The following is a 22,836-nucleotide window of genomic DNA, read 5'->3' as shown; positions in this document are numbered from 1 at the left end:
AGGTGATCGCTTCCTATCAGCGCTCAATGAAAGACGAGCATTTTATGAGGGGAGGATTCCTTTGGGCATATGACGGCACTACTTTCTACGGCTAATACAACGCGGAAGAAGCCCGCGCGTGCAACGACAAGACATTTCGAAGGCATAACGGTCCTTTCTTATGATATAAGCTCGGAACGTTCCCTCGACCGCCTTTCCCATTGGCTGCTCCTCTCCGCGCGCTGTTATCCATCGATGAGTAGTTCCGGCTGGGCGGATAAATTCTGAGAACGGAGCTCGCGGGAGCCCGTGTGGCAGCGGCGGCTGCGCAGGAAAGAAAGGCGGGAGCCGCTGAAGCGATGGCGTCGAGTGCCTTTGAGCAGCCGCACCAGAAAGTGGTGGAAGAAAGAGAAGAGGAAGAAAGGGCAGCTGACACGTCCTCAGGCGCCTGTTCCAGTTCTAGCGCCGCGGAGAGTCCGCCTCAAAACACGAGGGGCCGCCGCCGCCTCCTCCCTATCAGCCTTGGAGAGGACCCCGGGGAGGAGGAGGCCGGCCCGCTGCCGGTGCAGTTCCCGTCCCACCTGGGGGCGCTGACTGGCCGGGAGAAGGTGGCGCTTTACTGCGACCACCTGCTGAAGGGCTGCAAGGTGAGCCGCGGAGCAGAGAGCGAGCGAGCGAGCGCCTCCCCTGCTGTCTGGCTTCTGGGGCGAGTCTGCGTGTCGGCGGAGTCTTTAAATTTTTTTTATTATTATTAAACTCTATTTAACAAAGCGGTTAAGAAAAGTTAAATATATTTATTTACTTTTATTTATTTATTACATTTTTATACCGCCCAATAGCCAAAGCTCTCTGGGCGGTTCACAAAAATTAAAACCACAATAAAACACCCAACAGGTTAAAAACACAAATACAAAATACAGTATAAAAAGCACAACCAGGATAAAGCCACGCAGCAAAATTGATATAAGATTAAAATACAGAGTTAAAACAGTAAAATTTAAGTTAAAATTAAGTGTTAAAATACTGAGTGAATAAAAAGGTCTTCAGCTGGCGACGAAAGGAGTACAGTGTAGGCGCCAGGCGGACCTCTCTTAAAAACATTATTATTATTATTATTATTATTTATTTATTTATTTATTTATATAGCACCATCAATGTACATGGTGCTGTACAGAGTAAAACAGTAAATAGCAAGACCCTGCCGCATAGGCTTACATTCTAATAAAATAGTAAAGCAATAAGGAGGGGAAGAGAATGCAAACAGGCACTGGGTAGGGTAAACAGGCACAGGGTAGGGTAAAACTAACAGTATAGAGTCCAAACAACATCAGGTTTTAAAAGCTTTAGGAAAAAGAAAAGTTTTTAGCTGAGCTTTAAAAGCTGCGATTGAACTTGTGGATCTCAGATGTTCTGGAAGAGCGTTCCAGGCATAAGGGGCAGCAGAAGAAAATGGACGAAGCCGAGCAAGGGAAGTAGAGGCCCTTTGGCAGGTGAGAAACATGGCATCAGAGGAACGAAGAGCACGAGCGGGGCAATAGTGTGAGATGAGAGAGGAGAGATAGGAAGGAGCTAGACCGTGAAAAGCTTTGAAGGTCAACAGAAGAAGTTTATATTGGATTCTGAAGTGAATTGGAAGCCAATGAAGAGATTTCAGAAGTGGAGTAACATGATCAGAGCGGCGAGCCAAGAAGATGATCTTAGCGGCAGAGTGGTGGACCGAGACCAACGGACTGATGTGAAAAGAAGGAAGGCCAGTGAGAAAAAGGTTGCAGTAGTCCAACCGAGAAATAACCAGTGCATGAACAAGCGTCTTGGCAGAAGAGACAGACAGAAATGATTGAATCCTGGCAATATTATACAGGAAAAAACGACAGGATTTAGCTACTGCCTCAATATGAGGAATAAAGGAGAGCGAGGAATCAAATATAAAGCCAAGACTACGAGCTTCCTTGACCGGAGTAAGCGTAACATCATTGACAGTAAGAGAGAATGAGAGATGAGGGGAAGGTTTAGGAGGAAAAACAAGCAATTCAGTCTTTGCCATATTAAGTTTCAAACGACGATGAAGCAGCCAAGCTGACATATCTGAGAGACATGCCGAGATACGATCGTGAACATCAGGAGAAAGTTCCAGAGATGAGAGATATAATTGTGTATCATCAGCATACAGATGATATTGGAGGCCGTGAGATTGTCAGACAGCGTTTCTAATAAAGATCCAAACAGAGACCTCACGATTTCTGTAGATGCCAAACCGAGCTTGTTTCCTTCAATTTACTGTGGTCAAAGGAAGATTAGTTAAACCAGAGTTGGATGTCACATCTGTACCATTGATGTAATCGAGAAAAGGAGACAGCCATGCTGGGTAGTGTGAAGTGAACCTTCAGGACGTAACAAGGCCACGTTGCAGTGGTCCGTGTAAATGCTCCGGTTATATTTGTGCCCAGCCTACTTAATGCCATACCTGCCATTAAAGATGGAGAATATGTAGCCCCCAGATGTTGTTAGACTTAAACTAATATCAACAAGACAAGAGTTGAGGAAAATGGTTGTATTTACAAAATACTATCACCAATGCTTGACTTAAGCTCCCATCATCTTTCCCATCAGCCTTAACCACCAATTGATGGGAGTTGTAGTCCACCACCATCTGAAGGACCAGGTGTCCTTTCGCTGCCCCTGCTTTAGAGCAATCACATCTGCATCTACTGCTTTTAAATTATATATTGTTTTAACTTGGATCATGGTTTAATTTGTTTTTAACTGTGTATATTTATTGTTTTATACTGTATGTTTTTATCTGTACGCCGCCCTGAGACCTTAGTGATATAGGGCAGGATATAAATATTATAAATAAATAAATCTGGGGACCAAAAAGTCCCCATCTTTGTGCTGCGCTGCTCTGGAGGCTATTTGGCCTCATTTTGAATAAGCAGAGGAAGATGTCCAACCGCACAACTCCCCAGAGAGGATAGGTTTTCCTGGCAAAGTGGTGCATGTTGGTATACTGACCTTGCAGGAGCTGTTGGTCCTGGAGCTCCAACCTACCTCATTTAGCCATGCTGCATTTGGTACACTCCTCTGGCCATTTTGGTCACACCTCTTTCTTTTTGTTTAAGTTGGAGTAATGAAGACGAGATGAATACAGTTTAGCATGTTGTGTGCTTTTCTCTCAATACAGAGCAACTAACACTCTGGCCTAGTGCACTTAGAATTAATTAAGAAATGGAAGTGGCATGACTACTTCAAGTTAGGCAATTTGGCAGGCAGAATGAACCCTCTGGATTGGCCAGATGATATAAATGTATTGTATTTATCTTATTAACCACTATTAGTCGTGTTTATTAGCGATAAGAAGATAAAGGAGGGGTCTGATATGTAGTATCACTGCTTCATTTTCTTATTTATCTTTATATCATAATATATAGATTTTTCAGGAAACAAGATGTCTTGAAACATGGTTGTGTTGGTTATAGCCTCTCATTGGAGCTGCTGAAACCCTAATAATTTAAATGGCTTAGGGACTTGAGCTAGTACAGAGAGCAAATTCCTTAGGTTGAGCCTTGAATAACTCTTGATGAAATCTAGCATAGGTAGATTTCATCAAGAAAATATAGGTCAGATACATATGCCTGAACTGATGTTTTCAGGAATGGAGTTTGAGGAACTGAGGCAAATTGTGGTGACAAAAGATTCAGGATAGATAAAAGGAAGTACTTCTTCACACAGTGCAGAGTTAAACTGGAATTCGTTACCACAAGATGTGATGGCCATCAATTTGGATGCTTTAAAAGGCGCCTGGCCAAATTCCTGGAGGAGGCTATCAATGGCCACAAGTCCTGACAGCTATATGTTATCTCCAGTAACAGAGGCACCAAACCTGTGTACATCAGTTCCTGGGGAACATGGGTGGGAGGATGCTGTTGCACTCGTGTCCTGTTCGTGGATCCCTGGTCAGCAGGTGGTGGGCCACTGTGTGAACAGTGTGGTCTGATCCATCATAGCTCTGGTACCAGTGCACGTGCTGGTAACTTCGAGGCTCAACTTCTGCAATGCACTCTGCATAGGGCTACCTTTGTGCCTAGTCTGGAAACTTCAACTAGTGCAAAATATGGCAGCCAGGAAGGTCACTGGTACATCTAGGAGTGACCATGTTACACCAGCTTTAAAATCACTACACTGGCTGCCAATTAGTTCCGGGTGAAGTATAAAGTGTTGGTTATTACCTTTAAAACCCTACATGGTTTGGGTCCAAGTTACCTGTGGGATCACCTCCCGTACAATCCACCCCACACATTCAGGACCTCTGGAAAGAATTTACTCCAGTCAACAAAAACAAGGCTGACAACCATTATCCAGAGGACCTTTTCTTCTGCTGCTCCCAGATTGTGGAATGGCCTGCTGGAAGAGATTCGTCAACTTAAGAGTTTTCTGGAATTTATGAAAGCCATAAAAACTGATCTCTTCTGGCAGGCCTACCCAGTTGAATTGTAAGATGCCTTTTAATAATGTGCTGCTTTTTAATGTATTAGTTTTATATATTATAATTATATGTACTTTATGGTGTTTTGCATTTGTGTTGTATCCCACTTCAATCCAGAGGGAGAGGCAGGTTGTTGTTGTTGTTATTATTATTGTTGTTGTTATTATTATTTTCCTATGTATTACTAATGCAAGGTTATGTTTAGTCTTTGATAATATCCAAATACATTTCTAACTTTGAATAAGAGGAATAATTTGAATAATGTACGTTCCCCCTTCTCTATTATATAAAAGGCAGAAGATGCTAATGAGGCCATTAGTAAATACCTTTTGGAAAAGTTGAAGATGAAGGAAAAATGGCTTGGAATCTGGAAGACCAATCCAGAACTATTTTTTGTCAGTTCTGAAGAAATTCCCATACCATATGTTGGTGTGCTTGTTGAGGTAACTAAATTAATCTTTAGTACTTAATTTTTTAGAAATGTCCATGATAAATGTATTTATTTTAAAAAAATTATACTGCTATTCAGAAAATTATACAACTTTAAAAAAATTCAGAGTTATGGAAAATCATTTAATTCAATATATTACATTTCTATACTGCCTAATAGCCAAAGCTGTCAGGGCAGCTTACAAAGACTAAAAACCTTAAAATATAATCTTGTAACAATCTTGTAACATAAAGCATATAACATATAAACACGGGTGTGGGGGAGAGAGAGATTAACAATAAGAAATCTCAGGATCTATTAAAAACCTTGCTTCCAAATGCCTGAGAGTAGAGGAAGGTCTTAACTTGGCACCAAAAAGATGACTATGTTGGCACCAGGTGGACCCACCTTGGAGAAGGCACTCAGAATTTGCTGTGAAGTAGTGCCAAGGATTTGAAACTTCCTTGTATCAGAAAATGTTATAGGACTTGGTTTTAGAAAGTTCCTTAATTTTCATTTCTGAGGCTAAAACAGAGGAGGATTGGAGTTAAACCCCACCAGTCCAAAAATCCCTTCTGGAGCTTTATTCCAACTGTCTTAATAAAATGGAGCCTTCTGATGGTTGTGAGGACAATTGGCTCTGGGCAAGAAAGTCAGCCCCCAGCACAGGTGCTCAAAACCCATTCATGCGCATAAAGAACACACTCCTCCTTCTTGAAAATGCTCCCCATGGCAATGCTCCATTAGCACCAGTGGAGGATTTTTAAAAGCCTGGATACAATGCATGTGGGGTGATTTGGTGGTGGTGGGGAAGTGTTCAGCACTTGGGGATGGTAGACACCAATGGAGGGTCTTTAAAAGCCTTATAGCAGTGTGTGTGGGTTTCGGGGGGGGGATGCAGTGTTCAGCGAGGGTTAGCCCCCTCCCCAGCAGCATCCTCCCCCCCAAGATTAATTGTGTGGCAGTTAGGCTCCATTGGTACCAATGGAGACTTTAAAGAAGCCTAAATGCAGTAGGGAAGGGGGCTGCAGGGAAAATCAGAACAGATAGGAGATGAGATATTTTCCCTGCCTGGGAAATGGGAGTTGAGCCCTAAAAGGAAGAAGCTGATGGGCTGAATGGGGAACTCTTACAAGCCAGAAGTTCCTAGTGCCTGGCTTATATTAGGGAATATCCTGTTCTCTTTGTTTCTCCCTGTCCTTTTAGCTCAGCAAATGTGGATTTGCTCTGTGTTCCTCAGATGAGATCAAGTACAGCACAGAGTAGGGCTTTCCCCATGATGGCTACTACTCTTTGAAATTTCCTTCCCAAGAAAGTCTTCCCTCTTTGCATAGTTTCTGCTGGCAAGTAAAAAGCCTTTTTATATAGGAGGTCTTCCCTAGGTATTTACTGACTTGTTACTTGTTTAATTCTGATTATGCTGCTTTTTAAAGGTCTTTTTAGGGCTGCATTCTTCAGTACAGTTAAAAGAAAGTAAGCCCAATTGAACACAGTGGGACTTACTTCTGAATAAACATGCATAGGATGGCACTGTAGGTATACTATTTTCATGGTACAAGCATTTATTTATTGTGTGTTAGGTTTGTATTTTATACATAACCTTCAGTATAGCCATATATTCAAGATGATGACGATGATGATGTATTCCCTCTTTGGAAACAATAACAACCAAGGAAAGACCATAGAAGCACTGGGGCAAATACAGAGAAGGCTTTGTTCTGTGACCCTGCAAATCTTGCTTGCTGAATTTGATTACATCTGGACAAGAATTCCTCTTGAATTCTTAAAGAGTGTGATAGCACATGTGGGCCAGTAGTATTTAATGAAATATGCCTAATTTAAGGTCAGATGCTTATTTTCCTTCCCTTGTTACTTTTTTATATCAACAATTCTGTATTTGCTGTCTACTCCTCTCTTCCTGTTCCCTGCAAATCAGCTGATCAGCAACATTCTCCAGCCTCTATAAATTACATAATTTGATGTTTAGAGAAGTTAACATTTTAATTTACACTACTATAATAGGCAGAGCAATTCTATACTCCTATTTATGTGGAGGTGGGTACTTACTTTGCTGAAATGATGTAACTTGCACCATATCCTATCGCGGCTAGCCCCTCAGTAAGCATAACTTCAGTATAGAATTGTGCCCTAAGTTGTTTTTTTATCATATAAAAGTCAAAGTGTTGGGGAACATATTGACAAATATGAATCAATCTCTTTTTACCTTGTAATGGTTTATTTCTTTGTCAATTTAGGTTACTTGCAAACTTCCCCAGAATCCCTCAGCTAACTTCAAAGTTTCTGTAGCTGTAGCTGAACCCTTTTCCTCTAATATTGCAAATATTCCAAGACAATTAGTTGATGAAGTTCTGGAAGAAATGGATCATTGTGTGCCTCTTTTGGAAGTCTATCCTGTTGAGGGGCAGGATAGTGTAGTGCTTCATATAGCCAAGGGGTTGGAAATTGTGAGGTATGTTTTTCCTGAAATTTGGTATTCAACAGGATACTAAACATAAAGAATGTGTGTTAAAATAGAAACAACTGTAAGATTTATCATTTATCATAAAAATATTTCAGTCAAATACTGTGCAAACTTATTTATTACTAATATTTGGAAGGAACCATCACCCAAATGTAGAGCATCTCCAGTAGAAAGCATCCCAGGTAAAAGGTGATATGAAAGACGTTTGTCTGAGACCTTGGACAGCTGTTGCCAGTCAAGAGTAGAGAATAATCTGATAGATGGACAAATAATCTGATATAAGGCAGTTTCCTTTATTCCTTTTGAAGTTATAGAGCAGTATCCAATGAGGTGCAACCACTAACATAAATTTTGTTGCTTTAGCATAAACTACTCTAGTGTGAAGCCAATAGTGCGCCAGCTGGGAAATTGGGCGTACCCGCTAACACCGTTGGCATTGTGCTAGAGAAATTTACACTAGTGCAATGTAAGTTACGTTAGTGGTTGTGCTCCATTGGATGCTGCCAGTAGAGCCCTAAAATCTTTAAATCTAACAAGCCAGCTGATGATCAATTAACGTATCCTGCTCATTCTTCAACACCTTACATTTCCCCCATTATTATTTAACAATTCTTGATTTAATGGAAATTCACTAGTGGATACAAAGATGCAATCAATATTTTGAAAACCATGCAGTATATTATGCTGGTGTTTCCATAACATTTACTAGTTATTTGGGCCCACATTCTTTATCTTTGTGTTATGAATCTGTAGTGTCTAGAAATTATATGCTCATTACTTCAGCTGTATATTCTAGATGAATGCAGTACTTTATCTATATTCTTAGTGGTCTGTCATTTGGAACCATGGCTTATGTAAGAACATTATTTCCCTGGAGGCTTACTTTGATTCTTATCTTTAATGTGATGCCTCTTGCTTTGGAACCATAAGTTCCTGTCATATGTTAGCTGGCCCTGTCTCCTGCTATGATTTAAAATACTGTGATTTTGTTTTTTTTTAGATTCTCAAGAGATATAAACATTGTATATTCGTGATTTCAGACTATTAAGGTTTTGTAAATAAATGCGCTATTTAATTCAAATTTTGTGCTTAAAAGAATTAAGATTGCAATCCTATAAATTTTGCCCTTGATGATTAGAAGCCCCTGAACTCAGAGGCTTCTGATTATCTAATACATGGAGGGAGGAGCATTAGAGGCAAACTTCGCCTCCCGTCCTGCAATGGCACTTCAGAGGGAGGAAGGCAGGAGAGTCCTCTTGATAGTTTGTATTCTGGCCTGTTTGGTCTCTTCCCTTCCCTGCCCACTGAAAGCTGCCTTTTCTGCCTCTCCAAGGTCGCTTTTCTACACCGTCTGAGTAGGGGTCAGTAGAGAGATCAGATCTTGGACTCCCCCTTCAGAGGCTGGGGCGCGGTCTCCAACCTTGGAAGGGGGAATCCCCAGTATCCTATGGCCCCTTGGATAATGCCTAGTGGCCATAGAATTGCTCCCTCCATTTCCTCTAGCCCAAAACTAATTTAAAAAATCTACCCCATAATTGATTCCATTGGGGAAGTTGAAAAGCAGGGATATGGGAAAAAGTAATATTGTTCTGTACTACTTGATTGGCTGAAGTGCCTGTCTGCAATATGATTAAAAATGTGGCTGCTTTATTGTTTAATGTGATTTCATGCCATTTCTTTGTTTGGTTTTCATTGTGTTAGTCTGTATAGGAAGGAAACCACCTTTTCTTTTTTACTTGCTATACTTACAATATTTTGTAGTTAGTGTGGTCAACTGCGAAGTGACTAAACACACAGAAGCACTACTTTAAGCTGCAGAAATAAAGGGAGAGATAATTGCAAAAATATTTTACTTTCTTAGAATAGTTTCTTTAGCAAGGCTGAATTACTTTTAAAAATAAAGTATTAAGGATATTTCAGAATAACCTGAAGCAGGATGTCAATATATTTAAATAAAACATTATATCTATGGAAGCAAAAACAAATAGAACTAAACTATCATGCATTTAGAAATTAAAAAATAACATATTGACATTCCCGCTCCCCCATAAACAGGTTTCAGAAGGATTATTTGGTTGATAAAACAGTCAGAACATAAATTCAGTAGAGCACCTACAGTAAATTAAAAGACAAAAGAATGGAGGCAGAGTATATAGTAGATTTTTGTCTATAATGTACATTAAGAAGTGTTACTGTGACATTAACAAAATTTAGTTTCTGAAGTTCTGAATTGCTTTTTCTTTTCCCTTTTTCTTTTCCTTCAGAACTAGTAAAGCCCATGTCGCCATGGGCGCTAGTACTCCTGTTCTTTTCCCACTTTTTGGACCCTCAGTCCCCTCACCACAGAGGGGCTCATGAATAATGCAAACGTGTCTCATGCATAGTGAATTCCCCTCCAAAATTTACATTTAGTGTGTCCCTACCCCCTCCCTCAAATGCCTCAATTGGCCACCTCCTCTCTCCTGTAGCGGCAACAGCCTAACTGTGTGGCTGTGCCTGGGGCCCACCTTTGCGTCACACTAATTGGCCAAGCAGAACTGTTCGTTATCCTGCTGGTAGAGGGGCTGCCCTGCTTGTTTGGTGCAGGGGAATTTAGTTCTGATTAAAGCTTGAGCATATATACACTGCTCAGGCTTCAGTTTAAACCAAAAAATGAGCAAAATCTGTCTGGAAGATAAGTTCTATTTTACCATATTCTTATATAAGATGTTTTTTGCTAGTTTTTATGTCTACTGGCTACGAATGCTTTTAAATCTTGTTACAGCATATGCCTAGGTATTTCATAAATAAATATCAGTGTAACACCACTGTGAGTTTTCTGTGATTTAGGTTTTTCTATGACTTCCTTTGGAGAGATTGGGATGATGATGAAAATAGTGAGACCTATGCTGCATTGATAGAAGAAAGAATTAAGATGTAAGTATACTTCTCATGTCTAGTTCTCACAAACAGTGGATGTGGTGATAAGCCTGTGTTTGGATGGTACCACTTCAAATTGCTGGTGGAGGCTAACAAGTTGGAATATTTTCCCACCAAAAAACATCTCCCTAACATGCTAGTCTTCTATATACAAAGGAATGTTTGTATGTCCTCGATGGACTCGAAAACCATACATCTGTTATGGAACTTTTAGGATTTGTTCTACATGTATCTGGAATGGTTTTAGGCATAGTGAAAATTTTGACCCAAAAAGATGGAAAATATTTTTTTTGTAAAGATATACTTCTTCAGTACGATATGATTGATTCAACCAAAGTTCACATCATGATTCCGAATTGGAGTGAGAGATATTAACCATGTAAATATTTATATTTTTCATGTTTTTTAGACATTGAAAAAGTAAGTCCCAAATATTGGGGGGGGAGGGAATCATGGTAAAGTATGAAAAAAAGAACAAGTAGAGTTTGAAGCCAAGGAAGATTAGTGGGCCGGGTAATAGGTTTGGTCTCCTCCCCTCTGCTGTGCGGTCATCCCATCTAAGGCGGATGGAGTGGACAGATCCCTCCCTTGAGGGCAATAAGGGTGGGCCATGGCAGGCTGTGCCAGGGATGCCAGCAGGTGTGCCTTCACTTAGGTGAGGTGGGCAAAATGTGTTCATCTGTTGACAGCTGTGTAAGTTTGCTTCAAGGCTTCTCAGTATTAGCTTAAATGCAATTCCAATACATGCAAGGCTAGGTCCTTTCATTAGAGCCATAATACATTTGTTAGTCTTACTGTGCCCAAGAATTTTTGTTTTTGCTACAGCAGACTAGCATGACTACCCCCTCTGGAAACTGGGATCTCTAAGTGGTACCACCCAGTTATGTGGAATGATTTCTCCCAAGAGGTTTATTTAGTTTTTAGGGTCATTGTTCAGAAGGACTTTTTGGATAGCTGGAGGTAAGAAGTGATGGTTTCTTGCTCATTGGCAAATATCCAAATATCTACTCTGCAGCTTGCCACAGCAAATGTTCCTAGCTCTCTGGTGAAGCTCACATCAAGGCTCTCCTTGCTCTTAGGTCTGAACAGGTAAAGACTGTGCCTCTTTCCCAGGCCCTAGGCACATGCCAGGAGACTTGAGGAAAGTTATTTCTGATGAGCACCAACGGAGTCTAGATAGTAAGCCAAGTCAATGTTGGTGGAACCCTGTGCATTGGCTGGTTTAGGTTGCTGTTTTCAATTTGATGGTTTCACATATTTCGTTGGAGTTCATGATGAAAGTCACCTGGATCAATTTGAGAAAGGCAGCTTGAAAACTTCCTAAGAATATAAATGTGGTGCCACTTCTCTGTTCTTTCAAATACCTCAAGATTGGCCCAGCTTTTCTGTGACACCCTTGCCTAGAGGTGGGCAACTTGTGGCCTTGAAGATGTTTTGGCCTATAACTCCCAACAGACCGAGCAAGCCTAGCCTAGTCTAGGGCTGTTGGGAGTTATAGGCCCAAACAACTTCAGGCCACAAGTTGCCAACCCCTGCTCTATCCCTTTAGTCCTTACCAGAACTGCAAGAGAACTTAGTATGCATAGCTGCCTTTGTTCACGTTCAGCTTGTATGCTGTATGTGGAAATGATTTTTTTGTAGAAAAGCATCGTGTAATATAAGCCACCTCGTCTGCAGTTTGTGGGATTTTGGGCTCAGTTTTGTTGCATAAAGTTTCAAAGGGAGACATTTTAATCTTCTTAATTCTTCAAAGTTGGTGTGATATTCAGAATGGGATTATCCCTGCTCCAATTGCTCACCGTTTTAGAAGAAATCTGGAAAAGTACAAGAGCATGCATTTGGACTTGATTCATTACCAAAGTAATATTAAGGAAGAGCCCACTGCAGAAGAAGCTGTTGAATGTTGGAAAAAATACTATGAGCTAATTATGCTGTGTGGATTGTTGAAAATATGGGAAGATTTGCGCTTAAGGTAATTTTATTTGACATCTTTTCTGATTTAACAAAAAAAAATTGTCAAAATTAAATGACTTTACCTGTTGTACAGGTATTTACTTTTACTAGCAGTCTCTTTATTAATTGTATATATAGCTAATTTGTTAGTGAGTTAAAGCACAATCCTATACAGGTCTCCTCAGAAGTTCAGTGCGACTTATTTGTAGGTAAGTGGGTATAGGATTGCAACTTTAGAGGTTATCACACAACTTAACATTGAACACAATTGTATCTATGTATTTGTAGCTTTTTGTGCACAAATTGGCTTGTGCCAGTGTAGCTACAGTTACTGTCTTGTGTATTTCCATTAGAAATGGCTGCTAGGAAATATCTGATGGGGGCACCATTGTTGTATGCTTTGTTGTGACTGAAGTGCCTGTAGAATTGACCACAGATGACTACCCACCCCAACCCATCCCACTCTTTTTCTCGTTCTCAAAACTGATCAACCATTTTCACTAAATTATCTGATTAAGAAAACTTTACTGATATTGCTGATAGTCTTATTAAGAATCTCTTTCTCTCTGTTAGCACAACATTAGATTGTGCCATTGCTGTTTTTTTCTTTGGTGGAACTGTTGAATAAATATTATTTTTTTTTTTAAAAAAATGGTTCCTTTAGTGCTTGTACATAATTTTATTGTTAAGAAAATTTTGCTATAAATTCCTGAGTAGAAACTTCATCCTTATACCATTTTTGGCTTCAATGGGAAAAGCAAGTATAGCTATATGCTAAGTACACTTAGCAGAAATAAAGTTTCATTGAAATTTGTTTGACTTATAAACAAAAGCGTTTAGGATTAGAGTGTCAACATCTAGTTCAGAGAGCCCCATGTTCTTAGACTTAGAATTTAAGCAACAGTAGTATCAATTTGTTAAGATAATTCTTATAGTGTTAGTAAAGATTCATCCAGCTGAACAATTCTTGTGGTTTTATAGTTGATGACTGTTTTGCTTTTGTAAGGTAGTGGCCCATAGCCCAGTGGTGGAGTGTGCATAATTTTGCATGCATAATTATACATATTTATTTATTTACTAGCTGTACCCTGCCACGCGTTGCTGTGGCTCAGTCTGGTTAAATTGAAAGGAAAGAAAAGACAAAGCGAATGTTTCTAATATGTTTAATTTCACAATGCTTGTGGATATACAATATTTTTAGTTGTTCCATTGTCTGTGTAGATATAGAGATTGTCTGGTTTGCCAACTCTAGAACACGCAACATATAATTGTCCATGTGAGAAGCAATCTGTGTCTAGATCTAAACCGCACAATTCTAAAGATTGGCCCTGAGCTTTGTTGATGGTGATTGCAAACGCCAATCGAATTGGGAATTGCAATGTCTTAAATTGAAATGGCATATCTGTTGGAATCATAGGAATGCGAGGAATGAGGACATCTTCACCTTTGAAAGGTCCTGTCAAGATTGTTCCTTCTATGACGTTGCTCAGTAATTTTTTTACTGCAAGCCGCGTGCCGTTGCAAAGTTTTGGCTAGTTGATATTTTGCAACATGATAATTGGCATGCCGATTTTCAATTGCAGTACGTGCGGTGGCATCCCTGGCAGATCGAGTGAATTCAAAAATTCTGTTGGATAATTAATCGCTTCATCTGCTTCCACAACAGTGTCGATGGACTTGTATGTGACTGCCTCGCTTTGAATGTTAGATTGAATAATATTGTTAAGTTCGTAGATTTTTTTTTCTTGGCTGCAAGAATAGCTCGTTCACTCAGCCAATCGTGATTCTTATAATTGGTTAGAATATTTGGAAATACTTTTTCAACCAATTCTTCTTTTGACGTCACTAAATTACAGAAGTTATGAGGTAATAAAATTGTTAGTCTTCCAACGTTAGTTGTATTACCGTCATTTACAACTGCATCTCGCAAATGAATGTATTCTTCTGAGCGAAGCTTGGTCTGATTTAAACGGATGAATATCAAACGTTCTGTTTCTATTTTTGCATACATATCTACGATGTATTGGTGAAACAATTGACGGCATTTCAAAATGTGATTGTCTTCATTTTCTCAAATCATTAATCGGTATGAATAATAGTTCATTGCGCTGCATTTCATATCTGTTTCTTCGCCACTGACTGGATTTATCATCTTAACGTTGAAGTGATATTCATCGGCACCATCCCAAAAAATGATTGGATATTGCAGGGCATCGTAGCATCGATGAGTTTCTGCAATTTTTTTCAATTGATTTTTTCCCCGATGAATAACAATATCTCTAGGTTGAAATTGATCTCCGATTATAACAATTGCCACTTCGTCTATAGTTGGAGCATTGAATCTTCGCACATGTTCTCCAGTAGGCGTTTTGTCAGCATGAATAACAATCTTGTGTGTATCAGATGGCATCATGTCAATTGCTGTTTTGAACAAATGTACTAAATTGTTTTTTTCGTGAAGTAGCTGTTGCAGTTTTGAAACGATGGACCTTTTTATGCCGGTATAAATTCCGCAGCGTGCATTCAATTCATCATTGCCATCACCAATGAAATACATTTGTAGGAATTTATGTTGACTATCTTGAAACGGAAGGAAGGAGCCGGCTTTATGATAAATTTGTCCTTTGACTTTGAAAGTTGGCATAAATGGAGCTGTGATGATTTCTGCGCCGAACGACGTCATTTGGAAGCATGAGTTGTATTTCCTGATGTTAGATAGGAAATGCTTTGATTCTGCGGTACATCCGGTAAGCAAAGTTTGTAATGGCTCTAGTGGTTCTCCAAGTTGAGGCAGTTTAATTTTTCCAGCAGCGCAACACATTCCTTTTGTTTCTCCATTAAATTTAAGAGCCTTGCAATAAGGACACACTTCAGTCATAGTGCCAATGAGAACATGCCGCCTCAAACTATAATCATCAGCTGGGTTGTACCGGAATGCAAGGCGATTGTAATCGTGTGATCGTTTACCACGGAGTCGTGTTTGACGCTGATGTGCTGTTTCTCGTTGACGTCTTTTAGCCACTCTCAGCCTGTCGCGTTCATTCTGTTGAGAACAAAGCAGATCTGAAACTGTAGAATGCGATTGCTGTGCTCGCAATCGTGCATCCTCAAGTCTGGCTGAACGTTGCTTGCCTGGTTCCTTGGCACGTATTTGAGGCATTCTTTTTCTTTTTTTCTCGTTTGCTGATGCCCGTTCTTCCTCAGTCTGATTTGCAATTTCTCGTCGCAGTGCTTCCACTCTGCGAGTACGACGACCTAAGTGTGATCTTCTGTGAGGCATTATTTGGATGAAGTAAAGCAGATTGTTTGGTTTTTTAAAAAGGATGTTTTTACGGTGAGGAGGTTACTGGAAACTCCTGGCAGTTACCTTTCTTCAGAACGTGTAACTGTCACAGGTGTGACATCTATATTCACTCAGCCAATTGTGAGAGAATATGCAAATAGGAGAGGAGGCAGAGGCAGTGGATTGGCCTACTGGTTGGCGATATCACAATGACTTATAAGAGCAAATAGGAGAGAACATGCAAATAGGAGAGGAGGCAGAGGCAGTGGATTGGCCTACTGGTTGGCGATGTCACAATGATCAGCAGGACTGGTTTTGAGGAGGCCTATTTCTTCGATTTTAAGACAAACCTTTGACCCCATATAGAACATAGTTACATAACAACGCTCGCGTATTCGAATGCAACATTGTGTCAAAACTTCAAAGCAATCGGTGAAGAACTTTCGGAGAGATAACGTCTGTTTCGAACGAACATTTATATTTTTATTTATATAGATTATTGCTTTTATATCCCACGTTTTTCCTCCAAGGAGGCGTACATAATCCTCCTCCTCTCCATTTTATCTTCACAACAACCCTGTGAGGTAGGTTGGGCTGAGAGTCTGCGACTGGCCCACAGTGACCCAGTGGGTTTCCATGGCCAAGTGGGGACTAGAATACGGATCTCCCGACTCCCAGTCCAACACTTTAGCCACTACACCACACATAATTATGCTCTCAGGTTCAGTCTCTGGCATCTCCAGTTGATAGATAGCAGATAGCAGAGCTGGGAAATTGCCTGAGACATTAGAGACCTGCTTACCAGCACATTGAGTAGTCACCAGCAAGCAGTGCTAACTTGCTGTTTGTTACTAGCAATATGTACATATTTTCATCAGTAATATTTGCAAGGGCCATAATGGTAAGTGAAATTCCTCTTTAAATAGAACATTTATTAACATGCATTTCAAGTAATTTCTGCTTAGAAAGTATTTGTTGTAGAAAAGCAAAATTCCATGTTAATTCTGCAGTTCTCTGCAATATGAAAACATCTAGATTGAGGTTCAGTCAATCTTGTTCATCATTTATATAATACAAGTAGAATTTTGCATACATAATTATTTGTGAACCGCCCAGGGAGCTTCAGCTATTGGGCAGTATAAAAATGCAATAAATAAATAAATTTTGATAGCATGAACTATGTTAAGCCATTTTTGTCTGTTATTTAACATTGTATAAGTAGATTTAAGTATATAAGATGTGTATGTTTACTTAAATGTGTGTGTGTGTGTGTGTGTGTGTGTGTGTGTGTGTGTATATATATATATTCTTACTTGCATGATTATAATTTATTGTATCAGATTCGTTTAAAATAATTAAAAGTGCAGATGTTGTATAACTTATAGTAGAGTTGGAAGGATCTTATAAGGCCATTGAGTCCAACCCTGTCCTCAATGACTTACTGAAGGACAGAAGACAAAGAGCATAAAAACTGAAAAAATACCTAGCCTCACTTTAAAATTTCATCTTCAAAATTCTAATAATCTGTGAATTTATTGGTGTTTTTTTAAGTAATACCCCATGAAGATGACTTGTAAAATGCTGTCAGACAGCTTTGACCCAGCATCCCTTAGTCATCTTTGTTTTGAATACTGTTAAAACCTCAAATAGTTGAAATTCAGCTTTTGTTTCTTCAAAAGAATTCAGTCATGACCTATTTCTAGGGTCTACAGTGCATTCTTTCAGTTGTAAATGAAGTTATCTGGCAAAAACAGAAATAGTGGATACTTCATATTTTGTTCACATTGCATTTTTAAGAACTTGTTGTGCAAGACATTCCTGGTATGTTCATTTTGTATAGGGATATTGTTTAGGCTTAAATTTCTGTATGTGTTTCAGTCTGAAAGAAATGCATTGAAGTGTACTTGAAGCCAACTTATTTTACATACATTCACAGAATGCTTTGTCTAAATCTAATTGTAGCACAGAGTTCATTTTAAATTTCAGGGCTCATGGACCTCTGACCCCAAGAATATTAAAACGCAGGAAAGGACACAGAGATGACGGGAAAACTGTAACTCACATTGTTGCAAAAACAGTGCCAGCAGAAATGGTAAGGAAAAGTTAATTTGCAGAAATCTCCAAGTGATTGATAAGCCCCCTCCCCAGTGTTGCTTCTCCTTCCCCAGCAGCCCCATGGTGCTATCCCTGAACTTGTGAAGTCATTCAAGGAGATGAACAAGTTCCAATTGTTCAATTAATCATGATTTTTTTTTTTTGTCATGATGTGCCAGAATCACCACCACCAAAATTGCCCTAATAAGATTGTTTATTCTTCTGGTTAGTTTTCTTCAACAAACAACAACATTAACAAAACACACACATGAATTTTGGAATGGTTAACTCTTTCAGCTAAGATAAATGTAAAGTTCATCACTTTTGGTTTCACTTTTTATTCCCCTCCCCTATCCCTTTCATTTATATCCATACTCCTCCTCCTTGTTCAGATTTACTCCGTCTCCCCAAATTCTCTATTCATTGACCTTCTCTATCTTAGAGGGAGGCAAGGCCTTTAGAGACAGCGAGCATGCACCTTTGTACACCACCAGTACAGAATAGAACTGATCAAGTTATCTCACATCTCCTATTAAGATATTCACAGAACTTGTATAATTAGTATTCCTTATGATATCTTTGACCTAGGCTCTCTTTTTTTTACTAATTGTTTTAAGAAAATTTCAGAATCTGATTTAATTTTTAAAAAATGATTGATTTTTATCAACCCTATTTTGCCATCAACAATGCTTGTGAGATAGTTCAGGCTGAGAAATATTATGAACTCAACACATTCAGCTGTACGCCCAGCTATTTGTGCTACTCTAAACCTTACATTAAGGTAACAGATTCCAAGGAAGCTTAATTTAGTGACATGCATACTTTTGTGCAACGCCCAGAGATTTTGTGAACCGCCCAGAGAGCTCCAGCTATTTGGCGGTATAGCAATGTAATAAATAAATTTATGTAAATTAACAGATAATTTATTTTGTTTCTGTTAGTCAAGGTAACCAATTAACAATCTTTACTATAGCAAGAAAACATTCAGAAAATGTATTTTGAAAGACTGAATTTCTGATTTTCTTTCGTTATTCTCTCTCCTGTATGTCCAGGTTAAAGAATTTTCCTCTGACACACTACAACAGCATGATAACTTAAACTTGGCTTTGGACAGCTGTTACAGTGGAGATAATGTGCTTATTTTCCCAGGAGAGCATAAAGCAGTAAACCTTTCCATGTTAACTGAAGATATTGTTATTAAAGGTCATTAGCATACCTTCCTATTCCATTGCATTTACAGCTGCCAAATCAGAAGCAGTTGCTGTGATTTTTATTAAATTAAGAAAACTGAAATAAAATATTTAACGACGATTGGTTAAGATGTGGGGCTCTACTAGCTTTTCAGAATTGAAAGGAAGAGTGGATCACTTAGTTTCTTATAAAAACAGGTTTTATTTTCATCTCTTATTATAGACATGACAACTTCTTAATACAGAGGTCTGAAGCAATTTTAGTCGTGTACTGGTCAGATCCTTTGTGATAGCAAATAATCAGGGGTGGGTGGATGAGACTTGATCTGTCTCTGTGTTCTCTCCCACCTTTAACAAAACAACTATTGCTGATCTGGATCAAGCCAAGAATAACAATATTTCTTATGAACCTAAAAGCAGGAGTGTCTACAACTCCTATCAGCCCTAGCCAGCATAGCCAATGGGTACAGATCATGGGAATTGGAGGCCAAAATATTTGGTATACTGTATATCATTGGGAACAGTTGGTTAAAGACATCTATTTTAATATTTCTTCTAATGTGAACAGGCACATAATCTACATTCACAAACACCATCATCTTCCCCAATCTGGTGCCCTCCAGATATTTTGGATTTCAACTCCCAGCATTCCTTAACATTGGCTAGGCTGGCTGGGGCTGATGGGAGTTGAAGTCCAAAGCATCCGATCTACATTTAATTTTTCAACCCACACATCATGTAGACAAAAACATTTGGAAGGCAACAATTCCATGATCCCTCATCATTAGATATTCTGGCTAGGGCTGATAGGAGCTGCAGTCCAGAACTTCTGTAGCGTCACAAGGCTGGTGCACCTTGGTAGCATAGCTCAGTGGTTGGTTGATTGCCAAGGAAATCATGGAGCTGATAGTGCCTTGCCCTATATGTAATTGATATAATGTGCAAATTTGTAATCCTTAACCTCTGTACCAGTTCCTAACAAAGCTGCTCGGCCATCTGTACAAATTAGTACATTTCCCCCCTAAATTATTTCCTCTCCCGTCCTTCTACACCCCCCCCCACACACTTTCCGTGTATTTATAGATTTAGATGGTGTTAATAAGGCTTTTTCTGTTTAATTTAGGAGTTGGAAGACCAGAGGAAATTGTGATTGTTTCAGACCCAGCCGATGAGAGTTTTGTAGTATCCAGGGCCCAAAATGTGAAATTAATGAATATTACTTTGCTCCAGCAAGGGACTGTTGATGGTATTATAGTAGTTGAATCTGGACACACAGTTTTGGAGAATTGTGTATTGAAATGTGAAGGAACTGGTGCCTGTGTACTTGTTGGGGCTTCCATGACAATTATAAACAGTGAGATAACCGGAGCTCAGGTACGCTATTTCAATTCAAATGGCTGATTTTAAATTGGGTGATCTCGGATTGTTGTTGGTGCAAATGATTTTGCTTCCCTAGGCTTTCTTGGTTAAATTATACTGCAGGTTCAAATGGCTGTGTTGCCTCTACCTTTTCAATAAAATCACCAGCTTCCCTTTCTGGACATAGACATCATTTCAGGTGAATATGCTATAACTGCATTTATTTTCTCACTGAAAAAGATCCATTTCATAAGTTAATTAGTAACAATGAATGGATACAAATTACAAATACAATATTAGCCATGGTTGGCATATTCAAAGTAATTCATATTTTTCAGATGATTATCCCTAAGAAGTATGTGAGCGAATACATACATCACTGAAATACATATACGTCTCAATGCAAAATAGAACTGTCACACAGTGACAGTAAAAATGAAGGTGCCCCAGCAAGCTCAATGGAAAAGAGTTGAACTCAGATGAAGTAGATGAATGGTTGCCATGATAACATGCAGTTCTTTTGGTTGCTAACATTGATTAGAATAGCAACAGCTTTTAGTACCTTGTGTCCCCCTCTTAAATTTAAACAGTGTAAGGCAAGTACATACTACTGTCTTTCAGGTTTTACAAGTATTTCAATAAAATGTCTATGTGATATATTTAAATCACATTAAGTGTGCTTTAATTTTTCCTCTCAAATATTTCAAGTCAAATAATGGTGGTGCATTGGGACAAATCACTGACATGGGATTTTTTAAAGCTTAAATACAAGTAAAATAAACATGCAAAATTAGACCACACTTTAAAATATCCAAAAAAAATTCCATGGCAACATGATTTTTACTTAATGCAAATTAACCCAATTTCCCCAAAATTGTCCAATTTAAGGTTTTCTGGAAAATGCACATCACTAATTTGGAGATAATCAAAACTTTTTTTTAACTTGAAGAGGTGAAAAGACAATTTTATGCTGTCGATAGAATGAAATGGTCAAGTGTTTCTTGGATTAAATTTCTTCAAACTCCTTGTATGTGTGTGGTGTATACTTGAATGGTCCCTGGGGGGGGGAAAACTACCTACACATAGAAAGCTAATGTGCCAGGTAAAATGGTGCTGGGTTAGCCTTTGTCTGGATATGCTATTTTAATTTTTTTTATCATATGTGGGTAGTTTTTTCTGATATGAGAGAGTAGTCAAACATACAACCCCAATGCCAACCTAAAATCCAGAAAAAGCTTTTATCACAAACTGGTCCTAGATTTGAGTGACAAGGCTTGTCTATCCCCTGGTTCTCTTTCAAGATTAAAAAAAATGCCCAGGGGCTAAATAGGTTTGTAAGTAAGGGTAAAGTATATGAATTATCCTATTGTAGCTCCAGCAACTGGAGCCCCTGGTGCCAAATATGAGCTCGATCAGCTCTCTTCCCCACCACCCAAGTTGCCCATCCATAACCAAGAGAGGTGGGGATGGTGGTATCTATAGAAATAAGACTTGATTCCAATCCACTTTGCGCAAGTCTTTGGCCCCATCACACTGTATACACTACTCAGACTCCTGAAAGTTACTGATCAAGACTTTAAATGCATCAGGTGTGCACTGTATTCAGACAAAAAATTGACATTCTGCAATGAACTGTTTCTATCCATGTTAATCAAACTAAAATTAAACTTCTTTTCCCCACCTTGTTTTTGCCTTCAGGGGGCTGGAGTTGAATTATACCCAGGAAGCATAGCTACTTTGGAGGGTAACAAAATTCACCACTGCAATAACTTCAGAAGCAGTGACTCTTCCCGGGGTAGTCTTGGTGGAATTAACATTAAGGTAAATCGTTGTAGGTAACGGATTGCCACTCTAGCAATTTAGCTTGAATATTTGTGGAAGAAAAACAGGCTGGGAAATGAGGAAAGACAATTTAGCAGATCAAAGAGTTTATGAACAAAATTTTGATTCTTTAACAGGTTCTTCCTGCTCCTAAACTAAGGATGAAAAACAATCATATCTACAGTAACAATGGCTATGGCGTGACTATTATTAAGCCTTCTGAACAGCTATGTGCTACGGCTGAAGGACCAATGGAAAGTGCTGCAGCAGGAGATGGAGAAGATTCCATTTCCAAACTAATGCAGGAACTGAGCCTTGAGATAAACACTAATATCCTAGAAGACGACACTAAAGGCATCAGCATAGTTAACTGAAGCTACAGGTTTCATGTAGTTTCAACCATTAGCTATGGTACAAGGAAAAAACTTGCTTTATTAAAAGACTTTACTAAGAGTAATCAAGCTCCAATGCACTAAAGGACCAAATTCCCTACTTAGCAGCCACATCCATCATTTTAATTGAAAAACCACTGGTTTCTGAGGGAGGGGGGTTGTTATTAGAACCAGTGATTAAATTCTAAAAATACCCATTGCTAGCGACCACCTAGTGTGAGTGACGCCAAACTCTATTCACCACAACCACTGCTTTCTCATTAGTATCTCCCTCCCTCCCAGATCTGGGCACTTCCTTACAATTCCCAGCTCTACATAATTTGAACCCCCTTTCCACGTACCACTATTTCCCCTCAAAATCTTTTCTGGTGCCACAAGAACTGCAGTGCCTGGTTTCAAAGTTTGGCAGGGCCATGGCGAGATCACCCCCAAAAGTAGGAATGATGCCATG

At 39.2% G+C, this 22,836-nt stretch overlaps 1 protein-coding gene across 1 annotated transcript; it reads left to right on the top strand.

Moving 5' to 3' along the window:
• Nucleotides 1–338: 338 nt before the first annotated feature.
• Nucleotides 339–22,599, top strand: SHCBP1L (SHC binding and spindle associated 1 like). Its single transcript, XM_063130975.1, has 10 exons — nucleotides 339–626; nucleotides 4,756–4,905; nucleotides 7,148–7,362; nucleotides 10,204–10,290; nucleotides 12,047–12,265; nucleotides 17,516–17,621; nucleotides 18,676–18,826; nucleotides 19,937–20,187; nucleotides 21,871–21,993; nucleotides 22,131–22,599. The coding sequence occupies exons 1-10, from the start codon at nucleotides 339–341 to the stop codon at nucleotides 22,365–22,367; spliced, it is 1,827 nt and encodes a 608-aa protein (XP_062987045.1). The 3' UTR covers nucleotides 22,368–22,599.
• The last annotated feature ends 237 nt before the right edge of the window (nucleotides 22,600–22,836 follow it).

The sequence above is a fragment of the Elgaria multicarinata genome, chromosome 1, assembly GCF_023053635.1.
Source record: "Elgaria multicarinata webbii isolate HBS135686 ecotype San Diego chromosome 1, rElgMul1.1.pri, whole genome shotgun sequence".
In the NCBI taxonomy this organism is placed as follows: Eukaryota; Metazoa; Chordata; class Lepidosauria; order Squamata; family Anguidae; genus Elgaria; species Elgaria multicarinata.
The sequence above is the reverse complement of the archived record's forward strand: the minus strand, read 5'-3'. Positions and strand labels throughout refer to the sequence as shown.